The sequence below is a fragment of the Henckelia pumila genome, chromosome 2 (assembly GCF_033568475.1).
Source record: "Henckelia pumila isolate YLH828 chromosome 2, ASM3356847v2, whole genome shotgun sequence".
Lineage (NCBI taxonomy): Eukaryota > Viridiplantae > Streptophyta > Magnoliopsida > Lamiales > Gesneriaceae > Henckelia > Henckelia pumila.
The window spans coordinates 115,739,561-115,756,116 of NC_133121.1; the positions used below are offsets into that span (position 1 = coordinate 115,739,561).

Sequence of the window (16,556 nt, forward strand, 5' to 3'; positions counted from 1 at the left end):
TAAAACCATACAAGATATATTACAAATTAACAAAAAATGTGGTACAAAAAAGTGGCTAGGGAGTGCAAAGCAAAACATGTTTGCATTGGGGATTTTTGAGCAATTTGCACATTTATATATTTGAAAACCATCAAGATCTAAATTGAAAGAGATAAAATGGTAATTTCCATGCAAATGTTTCATATATATAATTTAACCGAAACACATCAAGTAAATACTTAGACTTATTCGTTATCGATCGTTCATTTCCAACCGTCATCACTTGTCGGGTTAAATGTTGCTAGATTTTTAGTATTTATTTTATAAGTTTGCATGGATTTTTGTCAAGGAAATATTATTTAGGAACATTAAATCGTATATAAAATTTATTTCATGAATGCATGTACTTAAATAAAATATGTGCCCTTCATATATATTTAATTTAATTTCATACTAACATATAAATACTAAAAATAACTTCCATGCATAAAAATAATTAAATATATATTCAGGACACATGCAATTTCTCATGGGTTGTACAACAACAATAAAACAAATGTAAATTCCTAACATACACCTACAAAATTGGTCATGGCAATCGATCATCCTTATCCAATAACATTGCGATTCCTATTTAGGTGGCCTTGGATTTTTGTCTGGAGAGGATCTTGGGATTCCCGGGGGCTGGGCCACTTTAATCTCAAAGATGCATGTTAAGTCCTCGTAAGTAAGTTCATAAAATATACTTGTTAGAATATGGTCATGGCCCATGCATGTTACTGTTATAATATTAGTAATGGCACGTGCACGTGCATGTGCATTGGATTTGGAGGATATTTATTTAATGAGAAAACTGCGAATATGGTTATGTATGTTTGTTATTTTATGATTTTGATCCTCTATATTTTTATATTTTAATTTTAGTCCTGCATGTTTCAATTTTTGGTAATTTCGGTTCTTTTTATTCAAAAATGTTTACGTGATACTGTGCACGTTAGCTCCACATCAGCACTGAATTGGTGACACGTCAACGTCACGTCGAAAAAAAGACGAAAATTGCCAAAAAAATAAAAATAATAAACTACAACTGAAATATAAAAATATAAAAGACTGAAATCGCAAAATGACAAACGTAAAACAAAAAAAGCAATTTTTTCATTATTTAGATGATAGTGAATTATGATATTCTTGGAAGCAAGTTTTCGCAAGAAATTGAGAAATAATCTTTAATATCCACCAACCTTCACTTGACTTCTCCAATCCAATCAGTTGGTTCAGCTTCATTGATCCAATTAGGTCCGCACGTGCCCCACCCTCCATTATTGATATATCTAAGATCTGGCACGTGCCACACAATTTTTTCAGTTTCTTGCTGAAGTGGGCCTTCAGTTCCAGCTTCTTTCTTCTCTCTTCTCTCTTCTCTCTTCTCTCTTTTCAGTACCATCATCATTGCTTCAACATTGACTCTCTTTCAAATCTTCTTTTCTTAATCATTCTTTAGGTAATATTTTTCCATCAATTTTAGCAATCTTTCTCTCTAATAAAAAAGTGATTTCCTTTTTTATTTTTAATCTGTTTTTGTTTTTTGGTTACTTACAAATGTTCTTGAATGCGCTCTATGCAGCCACGAAGATTGCGATGGTTCATCTTTTTTGCTCACTTTAGGAAGTGGGTTCGCAGTTTAAAAGTTGAAAGGCAAAAGACCTACCTTTTGTACTCCCTGATCTGAGAATCATGTCCAAGTTTTACAGTATTTGTTCTTTTGTCAAATTCAGTCATGTTTTGTGCTGATGGTTCAGGTTGTCTTATCATGTTAGGGCTTTACAGAAGAAATAGGAAAAAAAAAACAAAATCTTGTGTACGTGAAAAGTTGTGATTTCATAGATAATGTGTGTTGTTTCAATTGGGTTGCATGTCCTGTCTTTTTTTTTTTTTTTTTGTCTTCATCAGAACGTCTTTCTTATTCTTGGTTGCATATATGTACCGATGATTTAGCCATTATATGGAAGAGTTAAAGAGTGAATCTTTGGTTGGATCTTTAGTCCTTTCCTTTCGAATGGTAATAGTGGCCCGTTTGACTAATAAGTTTGTTTTTTCTTGTTTATCATGTGTCTTTTTATTGTTGATTCTTTGTAAATTATCCATAATCGAAATTTCCTGGCTCGGTGCTTTCCATTTTAGGTGTTGTAATTCTTTCGATGTGTAAAAACAACTGTCTAAAGTTGAGGTCTTTGCCTTGATGAATAGATGGAGGAGTCAGTTAAATCTGATTCTAGGCTGGAAGTGTCTGTTTCTTTTGGTAGGTTTGAGAATGATACACTTTCCTGGGAAAAGTGGTCATCTTTCTCACCCAATAAGTACTTGGAGGAAGTTGGAACCCTATCGACTCCTGGGTCCGTAGCCCAAAAGAAAGCATACTTTGAAGCCCACTACAAGAAGATTGCTACTAGGAAAGCAGAGCAATTGGAGCAGGAAAATTCAGTGGAGCATGTCCATACAAGCCAAGATGAGACAACCATCGTAGATCATCCGAAAAATTCATCTGAGATTGATGCTAAGTTTGAAACACGCAAAGGTGATGGTTTAGTTGTGGTGGGAAACTGCAGTAACGTTTTTGCCAATGAGGCCATGGTTGACGAGGCAAAAGATGATGAAATTATATCGACTGTAGTCATGGGTCATCGAGCCTTTCCTAATGGTTTGGTTGACGTGACCACTTCAGAGGAGGAAAATGAAGATGATGCAACAGCAATGGGGAGTCGAAACTGCATGGTCCAGGAAGCTGGGGATGAATTTAATAATCTTGTAGTTGACCCTGTGTTTAATTTCAGTGAAGAGGCCCTAACAGTTGGGGAACATATAACTTTAAAGGACTCCCAAAAAATTGTGGAACATGAGCATCCACCTAAAGCCAAAAGTAGAGCTGCACAATTAACAGAACTGAAGAAAGAAACTTCTAAGATCAATCCACGAAATATACCCAAGGTAAAATGCCGTATCTTTTACTCCATCTAATAAATATTCTTTGAAGTTTTTTGTGATTTTGTGAAAAATGCTTGTCTAGGCAATACCGACTAAAATGGAGAGGAATTTGACCGGCAAAAACAAGGTCATATTACCGGCTGTTAAGCCGTGGCAAGCTTCCACACCAAAATCTTCTAAGCCTGCATTAGTTTCCACACCCATATCCTCATCCCAGTCTGGGATAAAAAAAATTACAAAATCACCATTGCCAGAAAGCAAAAACTTTCTGAAGGCAGAGAGCAAGAGAGCTGCTCCTACATCATTGCACATGTCTCTCAGCTTGGGGCCTGCAAATTCGTCGGCCGTTATGTCTATGACTAGAAAGTCTTTAATAATGGAGAAAATGGGAGATAAAGACATTGTTAAACGAGCATTCAAGAGTTTCCATAATCAAATAAAGGGATATCCTACTGATGAAAACTCTAGTACATTGCGTCAGGTTTCCTACTTTTATTCATTGCCTTTCTTCTATTGGCCATTTATTTATGTGATTATGTTTTGTTTGTGCCATAGTCCTTATGGTAATGACTTATTTCCGTAATATATTTACGGGCAGGTACCACCAGCAGCACTAGAGACTAAGATCCCACCTTCTCCGACTCTTAGAGAGGAAAATAAATGGTAATCTACTTTCTCATTTATCTACTGCACAAAATCATTCTTTTATGGAAAGCGGAACCGATGAATGAATAGATTCAGAGTGGCGTGATTGCTTCCAATTTGGAATCAGAGTCAAGTTAAAAGTTTTGTAATATGCAAAATCTCCCCTCATTTAAAAAATAACAGAGGGAAAGAAGTAACATTCTCTTTAGCAAATTGTTTGATTTGATTGATAGCTTTCTTCTAACTCATTATGAGGTTTGATCAACCGAGGAAACCGGTCCTTACGAATAATTATTGCCCCTTGTAAACAATTCTTATTATTCCCCATTTTTTCCCCATTCTCGTTTGACGCTTGAAGAAGTAACTGATAGGCATTCCTTATTGGTCTATTGTAGTACACAGTTTAAGCTGGCGATCTAGAATGTGACAAAGAAAGTTTTATTTGGGGTAATCAAGTCTTGTTGTTTTGCAAAGACGACGGTGCCTGTTACAGTTCCTTTAAGAATTTCTCTCTTAAACTAATAATTGACCTCAAATGTATGTTTATGATACACTTGCAATCTATTCCAGTTAATCCTACGGATGAACCATTTCGTTTTCCTTTACAATTGGTTCGTTATCTTAGCTGTGACCGTGAAATTGATTTACCACTCTATAGGCCGAGGAAGGTTTCAGAAACACCTGTGTCTCGAAGGAATAAATTGGGACAGCAGTTGAAGCCTTTTCCCTCAGGGTAATATTTGTTGTCTCTCGTCTTTTACTACAGGTATGGTAGAAATTTGCTTTTCATATACTTTTGAGGTAAGAACATATAATGTTGTTCCTTTTCTAAAATTTTAAAATATGTTGGTCAGGTACAGTGTGGTGGTGGTTGTTTCTGTGCGTGATATTGCTTTTTAAGGTCAAAAAGTTATCGGTAATTAGAAATTAGAAATTGTTTACTTGGTACAGTTGTACATTACCTGTACTTACCCTTTGTACATTTGATAATCTTTATCCTCAATCCGTTGAACACATGTATTATTTATCCTAGATATGATTTTTTTTCCCATATTCAACATGAAAATGATTTGTATTTTTTAACAAAATTATTTAGATACAATAGTTCCGCATTTGGTTTCAGGTTATATTATAATCAAATGATTGCATTGGAGGATATAACGTGGGTCATTCCTTTGTGTGTGAACTTCTATTATATCCATCTTGATATGTGCCACCGATAGTCTGCTACGCTGTGCTGATATTGCCAGTAGAAAATAAATGCAAATTTCATCTACGTAGTCAGCAAGATAACCCCCAGAATTTGGGCTATGAATTGGATTGTTGTTGGAATTTAAAAGTCTAGATGAAACTGTTCATCTTTTTCAGCATGTTGGAGAACTTGTCAAACCTTTTCATTCATACATAAAAATAATCCTTCTTTAGTAGGTTGTTGTTGTGACTTTTAATAAGATTTCCATTTAAGACCTTCTGTTGTTGAAGTTGTTGAGAGAATGTAAATTATGAAAGTAACAGTGATCTGTTCCTCATTCTTAATACAATACTTTTTTTGGTAAGTTGCATGATTATCTGGGTCATTTAAAATGTTTTTTTAACTAGGATTGCTTCACTTTCATCTTGACGATCCTAAGTCAACGGCAGGTCAAATAAAATTTCTGTACTGGATAGAAAAAATAACATTGCCATCTCACCATCTATTGGCATGAAAGGTGATGATAGATCGGAGAAAAGAAAAGAGGTCCTTCAGCAAACCTACACTTTGTCTTATGACTTTACATTCATCATTTGTGCTTTAGTTTGAAATAACTGGTGTAACTAATTATGATCTTGAAGCAGTTTATAAGGAGTTTGGAAGCAAAATCAATTTCCAGAGAGGCAGAAAATGCACGACTTCGTGCAAAATCAAGGGTATGCTCTTATAGACCTTTTAACAATTCGTGTTTCTCCATCTACTCAACAATGCACATCTGATACAGGAGGAAAAAGAGTTTGGAATTAGAAAGCCGAGACAAAATCTCAGCTTCAAGGCCACACCTTTGCCGTCCTTCTGTAATAGGGGACTAGGAAATGGACATGTAGAAAAGGTGTGACTCTATTTCTCTTGTAGGGCTAACTGGCCAAATATTGTGTGGAAAGTAGTAGAAAGATCAAGCTCGCATACGGTTTAATGTTCCTCTAGACGTAAGGAATGTAATTGTCCAATTTTACCATTTTTTCATTTCTGGGAATTCATAAATGTTGATGAATTGGCCAGTGACATTAAATTGATGTGCACAAACCATAGATGGTGACCTGATATAATTTTAGTCCATACAACAAGATGTTATATGCAAAACAGTTGGGAGGGCTCGCCGATGACAGCGGACTTATTGTGAATATGGTGTTCGCAGATGTTATCATAATGTAAATCAGCTCTGATTACGTTAAATGAGAAAATTTGCTAATTGTTACATGTTGATTGGAATAGCATGTTCTGTCCCAAGGCTAAAATTTAGTGATGCCACTAAATCTTAGGTTTGCTTTAGTTGTATAATTTACTCGCATCAGTCTTATCTCTGGAGATGATCATGCATTGTTGCCTTTTGACCCATATTTACAAATTAGGTGAAATATGATGTTATCTGTTACTATGAGCTCGGATAGTTCGACGCTACCCTTCGGGCAGTGCCCGCAGGGTGCATCAAATGGCCCATTTTTTTATCCACGTTGGATGGAAAAAATGGGCCATCGATGTTAGCATATGGGCACAAGCATCGAATTTTCCAACTCAACCCCATTCTGGTTAGAATCTGAAATTACTTTGTATTTTATTTCTGCAACTGTTTCATTAGGACGTTTATCACCATAATGAATTGTTGTTCTTTAAGCACATTTTAAGCCAATTTTGACACCCCACAGATATGACCATTATCTGCAACTAGTTCAGTTTGACAGACATGATATGGAAGTGTATTTGACGGTTTTGTTCATGCTACCCGCAGGGTACTACCTTGTGGGCGACGTGTAACCCCATGCTTGGTTAAAATCAGTGGGTCCCATGGGGTCCACTGATTTTAACCAATCAAAATCCGCCACGCCACCCACAGGTAGTATCGACTTAACCGTATTTGACATCCTTTTTCTTGAGCCCTTGAAATTTTGCGTGTGTTCTTTGAGACTATAACTATATCTTGTCTGACTTGTACAGTATCCCCCAACGAGAACCAGAGGCAAACACACTCACTCACATGCATCTGTCCTAGTTGTGTGCTAGTTAAGCAAATTATAAATAGAAACAAACATATTCCTATAATTTGTGAAATTCTGTCTGATCGAGCTTGTGTCAAAATATTTATTTGCTGCTCAGATCCATATCTCAAGCTTGGTTTACTCTGAGTCATGAAAGGTTTCTGCACGCTCTTGGCATCTTAGTTCTGTTTTAACTTCTATCAACAAACTCAGATTTTGCATCTTTGAAATGATTTTGTAGGAGAGTACTGACAGTACAAGGACCCATCGTCTACCGGTATCCACGAATCAGTAAAGATACATCCGTACCAGACTAATCGATTGCTTGTGGATATCCTTTTCAAGAGGTGGGTCGTAAAATGCTGAAAAAGCGAGACACTGGATAAATATGGCTTCTTGGCTGCGGCAAGCCTGGGATGAATTTCCATACTCTTTTTTTTTATAATATATATAATTAATATTTGATGTTGTGTTGCACCTTGTAGAGAGATTAATATAGCTTAGAATGTAGATATAGCTGCAGAGAGAAAATCTAGCATTTTACATGTTTTGGAACAATCAAATATACGTAGGTGGTTATATGTATAATTCGGCAGAGTAAGATTTTCCGATCACATATGGATCTAGTATTATATAGAAGCTGCAGACATGCATGAAATATCCTTGGGAAATTTGATGTTTGAGTAGGAAATTTGATGTTTTTCAGTGCATGCTTCTATTTACGTCCGCACATCACAAGGACATAACGCCAACTACTTCAAGAAGAAAAACAAGCCTTCAAATTTAAATTCCGTCTTCTTTTTCTTTTTTTTTAGAAACTTACTTCTGAATCATTATCACGGCTTGAGTAGCTGGAACTGCTCTTTGAATGATCTGACATGAAATTATTTGGCAGTTTTGGGAATCGAAAGACTCTAGTCGACCCCCATCGTATTGGTCCTCCAACAGTTGATGTAGATGTCCTCTTCTGCATGTTTCTTGCTATGTCAACGCAAACTTGGTCTATCATTCCAAGAAAATCTTGGACAATCACAAGTAGTTGAAGAAGATTTGCCCCTTTGTTCTTTGAGGATTCTACTTGATAGTAATCTGAAGTTTTCTTCACAAGTTCCATTACTCTCGTTTGCTCTTCCTGCAGTACTCGTATTTCTGGTTCTGCTGTATCAAGAAAACCTTCCATTTCACGCCCAAATCCTCCATAAGATCCACAATTCACCACCATTTTCCGTATTTCATTCATTCGTAGGGATAATTCTGAGCTTGTTTTGAGCAGATGATCGTAGTCTATTGTTGCTGATTTCTTCACATTTGAGAATTCAGCACTTAAGCCTCCAATTACTGGCAATCCAAGAATTATGTATTCCTTTTCCTTTTCATCATCTGATAAAGAGCCATCATAGCTTTGGCTCCCGGAATAGCTGCTTAGACTACGGCTAAAGCTGTGGTTTCTCTTTAGCACACATCGTCTCCCCTCTGCACGAACCACTTCTTGGACAACGAATTGAAGTAACGTTGTTTTTCCATCAGTGCTTTTCACATCAGATAGCTTTCTTAGAGCAGTAAGGTTAAAAGCCTGAGCATTTCCTTTAGCTGCTCCTGCGTTTAGTCGATTCCCGGCCTTAAGCACTGCTTCCAAGAGTTTCAAGAAAAGCCCTCCAGTTCTGAGTTCTCCACAAGCTGATTCAAGTGAATGTAAAGATTCTTTGATGTGTAAAATCTCCAAGTCATAATTTGACCTGTAAAGCATGGTATTGAAACAGGTGAAGCATGATGGAACAGAGTTGAGGATGTGGTAGAGGAAAGATTCAGCATCTGCAAGTCTTGTGGGAACTCCATCAAATGCAAGAATTTCAGATTCTTCTTCACTAGTTGGTGCTATGCTCCTTAACTTTTCTAGTACGTCAATAGTTAGGCCTTTCCCCTTTAGCAGGGCGTTGATAATCTCCTTTGGTGTGATACCGAGAGAATTAACCACAGCAGCTATGTGCTGAGATCTTCTGGAGTCGAGGATGAGAACCTGAGATGGAGGACTTGATTTATCCCCTTTTGGACTTGCTGGCATGTTCGCTTCATTGGGAAATTTCCGGTTCACGGCAACATATCCAAAGAGTGCTTCCATTATATCACCATCAAACCTGGATTCAGATCAATCGAAAACGTACAGATTAATGATAAGGCAAATACTTTTTTCCTAACGATGTTTGAAAAACATTTTTCAAGATTAGCAATGAAGCGTTACCTTAAAGAACCCTTTTCCATATTGCCGTATGGCAGCGGTGGTGGTGCTGGGCTGCTTTCTTTTTCAACTGCCCTCGAAACAGAGGATTGTGGTGGTGTTGACATCTGAACGGATTCAATCTCTCTTGTAGACATAGGACTTTGAGAAGTTGCAGACATTCGTCTAAGCAAAGGAAGTTCTTGAATGTTTGGCGGCTCATACTTCCATTTTTCATCAGCTGACACGGTCTTTTCTTCTTTTTTCTCATCTTTCGAATACTGTTTCTTGAAATCGTTGTTGTTTTCTCCCTCTTCCAACTTCTTCCAATACAACACATCCAGACCGTTTTCATCAACAATCACTGCCTTAACTTTCCCATGGAAGTGCATAAAATTCTCACTCTTATGCTTGAGGGGTGCTGCAGAATTTTTTATCTGGTTCCGCCGCCGTGAGTGCCTTAGCAGCAGAAAGAAAATCAGCCCTGATAAGACAAGAGTGCTGACAGCTGTCACACCAATGGCTTTCCCCACAGCGGCGGCCTTCGTAGACCTTTTTCCTGGCTTGGGTGGTGGCAGTGATGGTGGAATCGGATTGAACGGTACCGTAGAAGAGGGATAGAAAGTCTGAATGTTTTGAGGAGAAGCTGATTGAGCAAAGGACCGAGGAATGTTGAAAACGATTTGCATGAAGAAGAAACAAACAGTTGCGGATGTTTGGAATTTTGCGGCCATGAAGTTGATTAATTTGCTCCGAGTTGAGTTGGTTGCTTTGGTATGTATGTTCTATAAAACATACATTCAACTGAGATATCGTATGCTGTATAGTATTGATCAAGTGGTGAAGTATGTGTTGTTATCCATGTCTCACCAATCACTCTGCGACTATGGGCATGGCATCAAAGCCAGAGTTTGGCAAAATAAGATATATTAAGGGAGCTTTCAAGTTAATGAGCTAGAAATGTTTTAAAATTAACTACTATTTGAATAATTCAACATAGATACATGATGTAATATGACGCGCATGCAATATCTCCTTGTCGTAATTGTTTGGGATATTTCACCTTCCTTTCCTTGCTTATGATTCAAGTTTAATTTGCAGCGGCTAATTAAAATTTTGAATTAGTATGTCTCTTTGTCCGTGTTTGACAGCTTAACTAAAATTATATATATATATTAATCCATGAAATTAAACACTTGCTTGCATGTACTAACTAATTATGTGAGAAAGTCAGAAGGAAGGCCGCATCAAAATAACGTACATATTAATTAATTAAGCAAATTTAATTACATCATTTGCCATGAAACAGTCATATCTTCCTTGTAAGTACGTGTGGAAAAGGTCCAAGTGTAGCTTAATTGTACATCATCATTATTATTACGTACCAAACACACAAGGTTAATGACAGCAATCAAGAAATTATTAAGCTAAGTAGGCGTAAGCTCAGTCCTCATAATTAATAAATTTCCTATTTTAATTAATTACTTAGATGAGTGATCAGGTCGTTCTAATTCCGAAGTAGACGACCTCCTAACAGGGGACAAAACAAATATCCATTTACATATATATATATATATATATACATATATCCAACGTGTTGACCTCAAAGTTTAGGATTAAAAAGTAACTTGATAGCTAGTGTTAATCTAATTCAGTGATTATCGGAAAATACAAATGCATATATATTTTCTGAAAATTATCATTAATGAAAGCTTTTCATATATATATATATATATATATATATACTTGTAATATCGGATAATACATGAGACTTATACAAGTTAAATTTGCAATTATATATGAATACACCAATATTTTTTTATCCTTCCAGTATAGGATATATGTCACTAGCTAACATTAGATATTTAAATGAACTGCAAAGAATGAATGAATTTTTATCTTTCTTTTTTTAAAAGAAAAAAAAAAAAGTAGTTTACCTAACATGTTATCAAATTAATGTTTAGGTAACATAAGCACATATAACTTAACATGCAGTATAGAAAAATTTTTAAATCAAAACATATATATATATGTATGAATTAAATGGCCCAGGAGCAACAGTAGTAGTCGTGATATTCTGCAGGGTGGCTAGTCTGAAGAGTCGTCAAATGATCTCGCCTGAATCGATTGATGAATTTCTGGGCTCTGTCGTTGATATCTTCGACCTCCGAGAGACTCCGCCAGTGCTCTTCCCTTTGACGGTGATGATACAGACATGGACATTCATACCTGCTTCTCATCGGATTGTACAAGGATTTCGGCTCATCATCCGATACAATATCTTGCCCCCCGCGAAAACATTTCAATATCACTTTCTTCCACGCCTCAATATTTATTATGTAATAATTTCTTGTTTTCCTTCGCCTCGGGGAATATCTTGTCATTTGCATGCTTTAGCTAGCTAATTCTTTTTAATTTTATCGCCCTTTTTTTTGTTTGTTTAACATAATAACTATATATATACATATGTATTAGGGCTTTGCTTCAAATTCATTTTATGGAAGATTAATCTTTTGATATCGTTGCCATTTATAAGTTCATAATAATTGAATCTTTGGCTTGCCCCAAATGCGGATTCAAATCTTTCTATACAAATATTCTCTATTTGTACATACATTAAAATCTAGGCCGTAACTATAAGAGAAAATATATATATATATATATAATTAATTATTATTATATTGGCAAGTTTCCATAATCCATTTTTGTAATGATATTATCATATATATGTCTATATATTAACTAGAAAAATGCACGTGCACACACGTTGGAGTAATTAGAAATCGAAACAAAAATTAGTTATCTCAACAAAGTTATAGCATATGGGTAATACCCAAACCATGCATCCAACAGTTAGTATTTTTACACATAGGCGTAATTAATTATATATTGTTGACATGGCAAATCATGGAACATTAGATCTATCATTGGGATATTACCCATATGCTAGGTTGAAATCTAACCTCAACAAAATAATAATGACAATAGTATTGTAACTTTTGACAATTTATATTAATTATTCATATGTAATATTTAAATTTGAAAATAAACACATTTGTTTAATTTTTAAATGATGTATGGACTTCTCAATTTTTTTTTATCTTATCTTCTATATCGTATCATTTTTCTTTGTTATTTTTCTCGTTCTCTCAATAATTTTTTCTTACAAATTTACTAAGTATTACTCCATAAAAAAATGTTGCGTGATCAAACAAAACTCGATATTAATGGAGAAAAAAAAAATATTAATTAGTCATTAAGCTAATACATAAAATGTGTCTTTAGAAAAAGCAGATATAATACGAAGAAAGCCCATAAACTACATTCATCGTGTTTGGAGAAATAATAATTAGTCATGAAGGTAATGCATAAAATTAAATGACACTAAACAACCTAGAAGAAACACATAAAATATTAAGAAAGCCTATAAACAAAACTAGCTACCTAGTGTGTAATATATATGGAGATTAATGACATAAATGTTAGGAAGACGGGAATAAAATTAATTAGTGAGTGTTTGGTTGAACTTATAAAAACTGCAAAACAGTTTATAAACACTTGATAGTATAGTAGCATATACGTACATATATATATATAAATATTATTTGAGCCGATATATATTGGATGGATATCAAGATTATTTAATTAATGTCGATAAACAATTTCAATAGAAGCCAAGTGAATTTGATCAGGAGTAGTACTACTAGTCCTCCTCCAGATTATCCATTAAAGTCAAGTGCATGTTTTCGGATGGTTTCCAGTGGCGCTTCCTCTTATTTATGAACCAATTATTTATCTGCTTCTGATCTAATCCTGTCGTTTCGGCCAACCTTATTTTATCTGCTTCCTGCAATTAATTATAAATCGGATCCAAATTAATTAAGAACATCATCATATAATAATATAATATAATTAAATTAAGTTTAATTGTATATATATAGCTAGGTAGCTAGTGATGATAATTGGTACCGTTGGGTATGGCCATTTAAAGTGAAGATTCCACCATTGGAGCAAAGTTTGTGTAGCTTCCTTAGGCAGTTTGCCTTTCTTCTTCTTTTTGGAAAACTCTTGTTTCAAGCTACTTATGTGGCCTCCATATCTACGCAGGAGCTCCTTCTTAATATCAAGATCCATGGATTCCACCTCGTCGGAGGATATACAACAACCATCTTCATCATCTGCATGCCCATGCCCAATGCATACAATTCAAAAATTGACAAGGGTGGGCCGGGCCACGCAATAAAAGGGTATGGGCTTCCATAATAAATATATTGGGCCCAAACAAGACAAGAGAAACTCCAGAGCTTGTCTTAGTCTATAGCTATAGTGACAATTAATAATGTTGGCAGCTGGCACAAAATTCAACGACATGGAAAATATGCCCCCCCCACCCCCGTGTGCATGTGAATGTGTGGGCCGATCCGCAGCGCAAACCCCGGGAGTCCATGTGAAACTACATCAAAATATCTACATATATATATATGTCAAAAAACAAGCATCTCATCATACATCATCATATATATATATAAATATAATTGAGTACGTTTCACTTTCACCAGTGGTTCCAAATAAAATAAAATAAATCATATTCATGAGACACAACGGGACATCAAACCACAGTGACAGTCCCAGCTTCCCTTAAATTATATATATTAATTAATTAATGTTCAACAAAATACAGACACTAGCTAGCTGTCCGGTCAACCATCGATGCGGACAAATTCACTGACAGCATCAACGCACCTTATTATATATTAATTAATAATGTGATCAGCTCTCTAGCTAGCTAGGATCGACTAGGATTTAATTGATAATTCAATCCCAGGAAATGAAACATCTAATTAATTTCTTACATTAACATAAATCATCACATTCTAATTACTTCACAAGGAACATGATCGGGGATCCATATACATGTACGTGGCCAGACCACGTACCCTTTAGATATATATGGGATCGGAGACATGAACACCCAGCTTGGAGAATTAAGCTAGCCTCAAATATATATTATTGTTGCAGCTAGCTTTCCAGCTTATTTTTACGTACATTAAAAAAAGTACTCCATGAACACGATATATATCAATTTAACGTACACACACACACACACACACACACACACACATATATATATATATATACTCATCAAATTAATGTTGAACTCATTATTTAAATATACACATGCATAAATATCTTATCAGAGGAACAAATGACAGAAAATTGGAATGGCTGCTAGTAAAGTGATCATGCATTAATCGCCGGCCAGATTGTTAATTTAATTTCGAGATGTATATAAATTTTTATCTTGCTAGCTAGCTAGCTCTTGGAAGTTTCATCCAGCTGATTCCCAAGAGCAAATTATATAAGTTTGTTATATCCGTTGATATATATTACCAATTATAATTAGTAAATAATCATTTCTTAATTTTCAATGCTAGCTAGCTAAATATTGAGATTTGAGGGCATGTCTTTTTATTCGAATTAAAACTCTGCAGGCAGCCCAGGAAAGACAATTATAAATATATATTGAAGTGTCCACCAATTGTCATTGAAACTTAAAACACTTTCCAATGCTCGATCGATCAAATGGAGCCAAAGTGATATCCATGCATTGGAACTTGATGAGGAATAAATAGCTAGCTAGCTAGCTAGGTTTACATATACATGCAGTATACAACTTTGATGTCGAATCAAATATATACTGCAATTTAATTTATCAATACGTACACACCCCCACAACGTACAACTTATAATTAACTGATCAAAACATGCACGTACAGCTAGCGTACAATCTTGACTTTTTATTTTTAAGGTTTATAAGAGGAAAGAGAACGTACAACACAGGGCTTGTTCAAAGCCACATCAAAATCACACAACGATAGAAATTAAATAGGCCGCCTCCATCTCTTAATTCTTTCTTAATTTAATTAGGGTTCGATTGAGCTAGGCTACACAATTTTATTCAGAATTAATGAATCAAGTCATGTAGGTTGATTTTTTTTTTTTAATTAAGGTCAAGATTAATTAATTACTTGCAACCGGTCAATTAATATTCTTGGAATTAATTATTGTCGACCATTTTCAGAGATGGCAATGGCATTATACAGTACTTATAGCTACTGTCTTCCAAAATTAAACAAATTAAGTACTATTTATTCAAATATAATTCCTATGGAAAGAAGAAGAAAATCAAACTTATAACTTAATATATTGAATAAATGAAACAACGTACCTTTACAAATAATTAGATTGCTGAGTTGGGTTCCAATGTTGTTAAGAAAAGTGGTTGCTTCATCGTAAGGCCTTGACAGATCCATTTTGTACTTGAGCAAAACATTGCAATATGTTTCCTTTAATTAATTGACACGAAACAATTATATTAATTAAGAGATAGATATATATGATTGAATATATTTAACAAGAATATTATATATGTTTGATTAAATTAATTAAATAAATGAAATTATTAGGAAGTGGCTACAGGAAGGGAGACCATAAACTGATCGAGCTCGGGATCAACTCCGATATTGCTCATGGAAACAACAGCTTGTTTAGATAAGTTTTTCTCTCGCTGGATTTCTTCTTCTAGCAAACACGCTATCTCCGGGGGTGCTCCCACCTGATCATCATCATCATCACCATCATATATATAATATAAAATCGCAAACAAGAAATTAAATGAAAGAAAATATATATATAGTAATTAATTAATAATAAATGGTATTATATATATATAATTGGAAAATCAATTAATCAAACCTTTTGGCAATCAATATAAGCATCGAGCAATTTGGGGTACCAAGGATGCGAAGAGATCTTGGCCTTGATCATCATCACATTATAAATATTGGAAGAAGTTGATTCCGACGCAGGAATATTCCGATTGTACGGCTGAAAAATCATCAGATTTTCGGGGGACGACATGAGTAGTACTGCGTAATCATCAATATCAAATCCAAACACGTCTGCCATTGAAAATTAGAAAAATGAAGATTTAAGTCAAATACATGCAATTAATACATACATGAATAGAAGAAGACGTAAAAACTTGTGTTTAGTGAGTATTAGAATATATATATAGAGAGAGCATGTGTTTTTATTTTGTGGGATCTATCTTGCCTTGGACAATGACATATTATATTAAAGGAATTAAATATTGTACGTTTTAATATATAGGACTTCACTCCAACTTCATTCATTCTTTCTTCACCAAATAAAATATTTAATTATATTAATCAAACTATATATAATATGCACTATATATTGATCGAAGTTTGATGATTTTTTTTCTAAAAAAAAAAAGAGAAATAAATGTTTTCATTTACTAGCTATATAGTATAGCTAGCCAACCGATATATGACATTACATAAACATTACATACATTCGAATTTTTGTGAGTTGATGGCATCTAATTATTTACATGTTTTATTTTCCTTTCATTTCTATTCTTATTAAAAAAAAATGCCAATTTTATCTTCTTAAAAAAATTTAAATAAATACACGCACCATT

General features: G+C 34.7%; 3 protein-coding genes across 9 annotated transcripts; 1 reads left to right on the top strand and 2 right to left on the bottom strand.

The window, feature by feature from the left end:
* Positions 1–1,312: 1,312 nt before the first annotated feature.
* LOC140879494 (protein WVD2-like 7) lies at positions 1,313–7,466 on the top strand. 6 transcript variants are annotated; one of them, XM_073283228.1, is made up of 11 exons: positions 1,313–1,480; positions 1,604–1,674; positions 2,227–2,964; positions 3,044–3,442; positions 3,560–3,624; positions 4,265–4,339; positions 5,248–5,344; positions 5,443–5,514; positions 5,583–5,690; positions 6,588–6,692; positions 7,076–7,466. In XM_073283228.1, the coding sequence occupies exons 3-10, from the start codon at positions 2,227–2,229 to the stop codon at positions 6,627–6,629; spliced, it is 1,596 nt and encodes a 531-aa protein (XP_073139329.1). In that variant the 5' UTR covers positions 1,313–1,480; positions 1,604–1,674; the 3' UTR covers positions 6,630–6,692; positions 7,076–7,466. The 6 variants fall into 6 exon arrangements, with proteins under 6 accessions (XP_073139329.1, XP_073139327.1, XP_073139325.1 ...); XM_073283226.1 differs by lacking the exon at positions 6,588–6,692 and having other exon boundaries at positions 1,604–1,692; XM_073283224.1 differs by lacking the exon at positions 6,588–6,692.
* Positions 7,467–7,621: 155 nt separating this feature from the next.
* Positions 7,622–10,073, bottom strand: LOC140879493 (formin-like protein 4). Its single transcript, XM_073283223.1, has 2 exons — positions 9,074–10,073; positions 7,622–8,969 (listed from the first exon to the last, which is right to left on the bottom strand). The coding sequence occupies exons 1-2, from the start codon at positions 9,781–9,783 to the stop codon at positions 7,646–7,648; spliced, it is 2,034 nt and encodes a 677-aa protein (XP_073139324.1). The 5' UTR covers positions 9,784–10,073; the 3' UTR covers positions 7,622–7,645.
* A 2,567-nt stretch (positions 10,074–12,640) lies between these two features.
* LOC140882498 (homeobox protein knotted-1-like 6) lies at positions 12,641–16,075 on the bottom strand. 2 transcript variants are annotated; one of them, XM_073288548.1, is made up of 5 exons: positions 15,806–16,075; positions 15,540–15,665; positions 15,279–15,396; positions 13,019–13,227; positions 12,641–12,896 (listed from the first exon to the last, which is right to left on the bottom strand). In XM_073288548.1, exons 1-5 carry the CDS (start codon positions 16,016–16,018, stop codon positions 12,753–12,755), a joined length of 810 nt encoding a protein of 269 aa, XP_073144649.1. In that variant the 5' UTR covers positions 16,019–16,075; the 3' UTR covers positions 12,641–12,752. The 2 variants fall into 2 exon arrangements, with proteins under 2 accessions (XP_073144649.1, XP_073144648.1); XM_073288547.1 differs by having other exon boundaries at positions 15,528–15,665.
* Between the last annotated feature and the right edge of the window lie 481 nt (positions 16,076–16,556).

Excerpts from the sequence above, each read along its gene's own strand:
- LOC140882498 (XM_073288547.1), bottom strand. The coding sequence starts at position 16,018 with ATGGCAGACGTGTTTGGATTTGATATTGATGATTACGCAGTACTACTC. Across the intron at positions 15,666-15,805 it reads CTTATATTGATTGCCAAAAG|GTGGGAGCACCCCCGGAGAT; the intron begins GTTTGATTAATT and ends GATGATGATCAG. Across the intron at positions 13,228-15,278 it reads CAATCTAATTATTTGTAAAG|ATGATGAAGATGGTTGTTGT; the intron begins GTACGTTGTTTC and ends ATGGGCATGCAG.
- LOC140879494 (XM_073283226.1), top strand. The coding sequence starts at position 2,227 with ATGGAGGAGTCAGTTAAATCTGATTCTAGGCTGGAAGTGTCTGTTTCT. Across the intron at positions 2,965-3,043 it reads ATCCACGAAATATACCCAAG|GCAATACCGACTAAAATGGA; the intron begins GTAAAATGCCGT and ends ATGCTTGTCTAG. Across the intron at positions 5,691-7,075 it reads GAAATGGACATGTAGAAAAG|GAGAGTACTGACAGTACAAG; the intron begins GTGTGACTCTAT and ends ATGATTTTGTAG.
- LOC140879493 (XM_073283223.1), bottom strand. The coding sequence starts at position 9,783 with ATGGCCGCAAAATTCCAAACATCCGCAACTGTTTGTTTCTTCTTCATG. Across the intron at positions 8,970-9,073 it reads ATGGAAAAGGGTTCTTTAAG|GTTTGATGGTGATATAATGG; the intron begins GTAACGCTTCAT and ends ATCTGAATCCAG.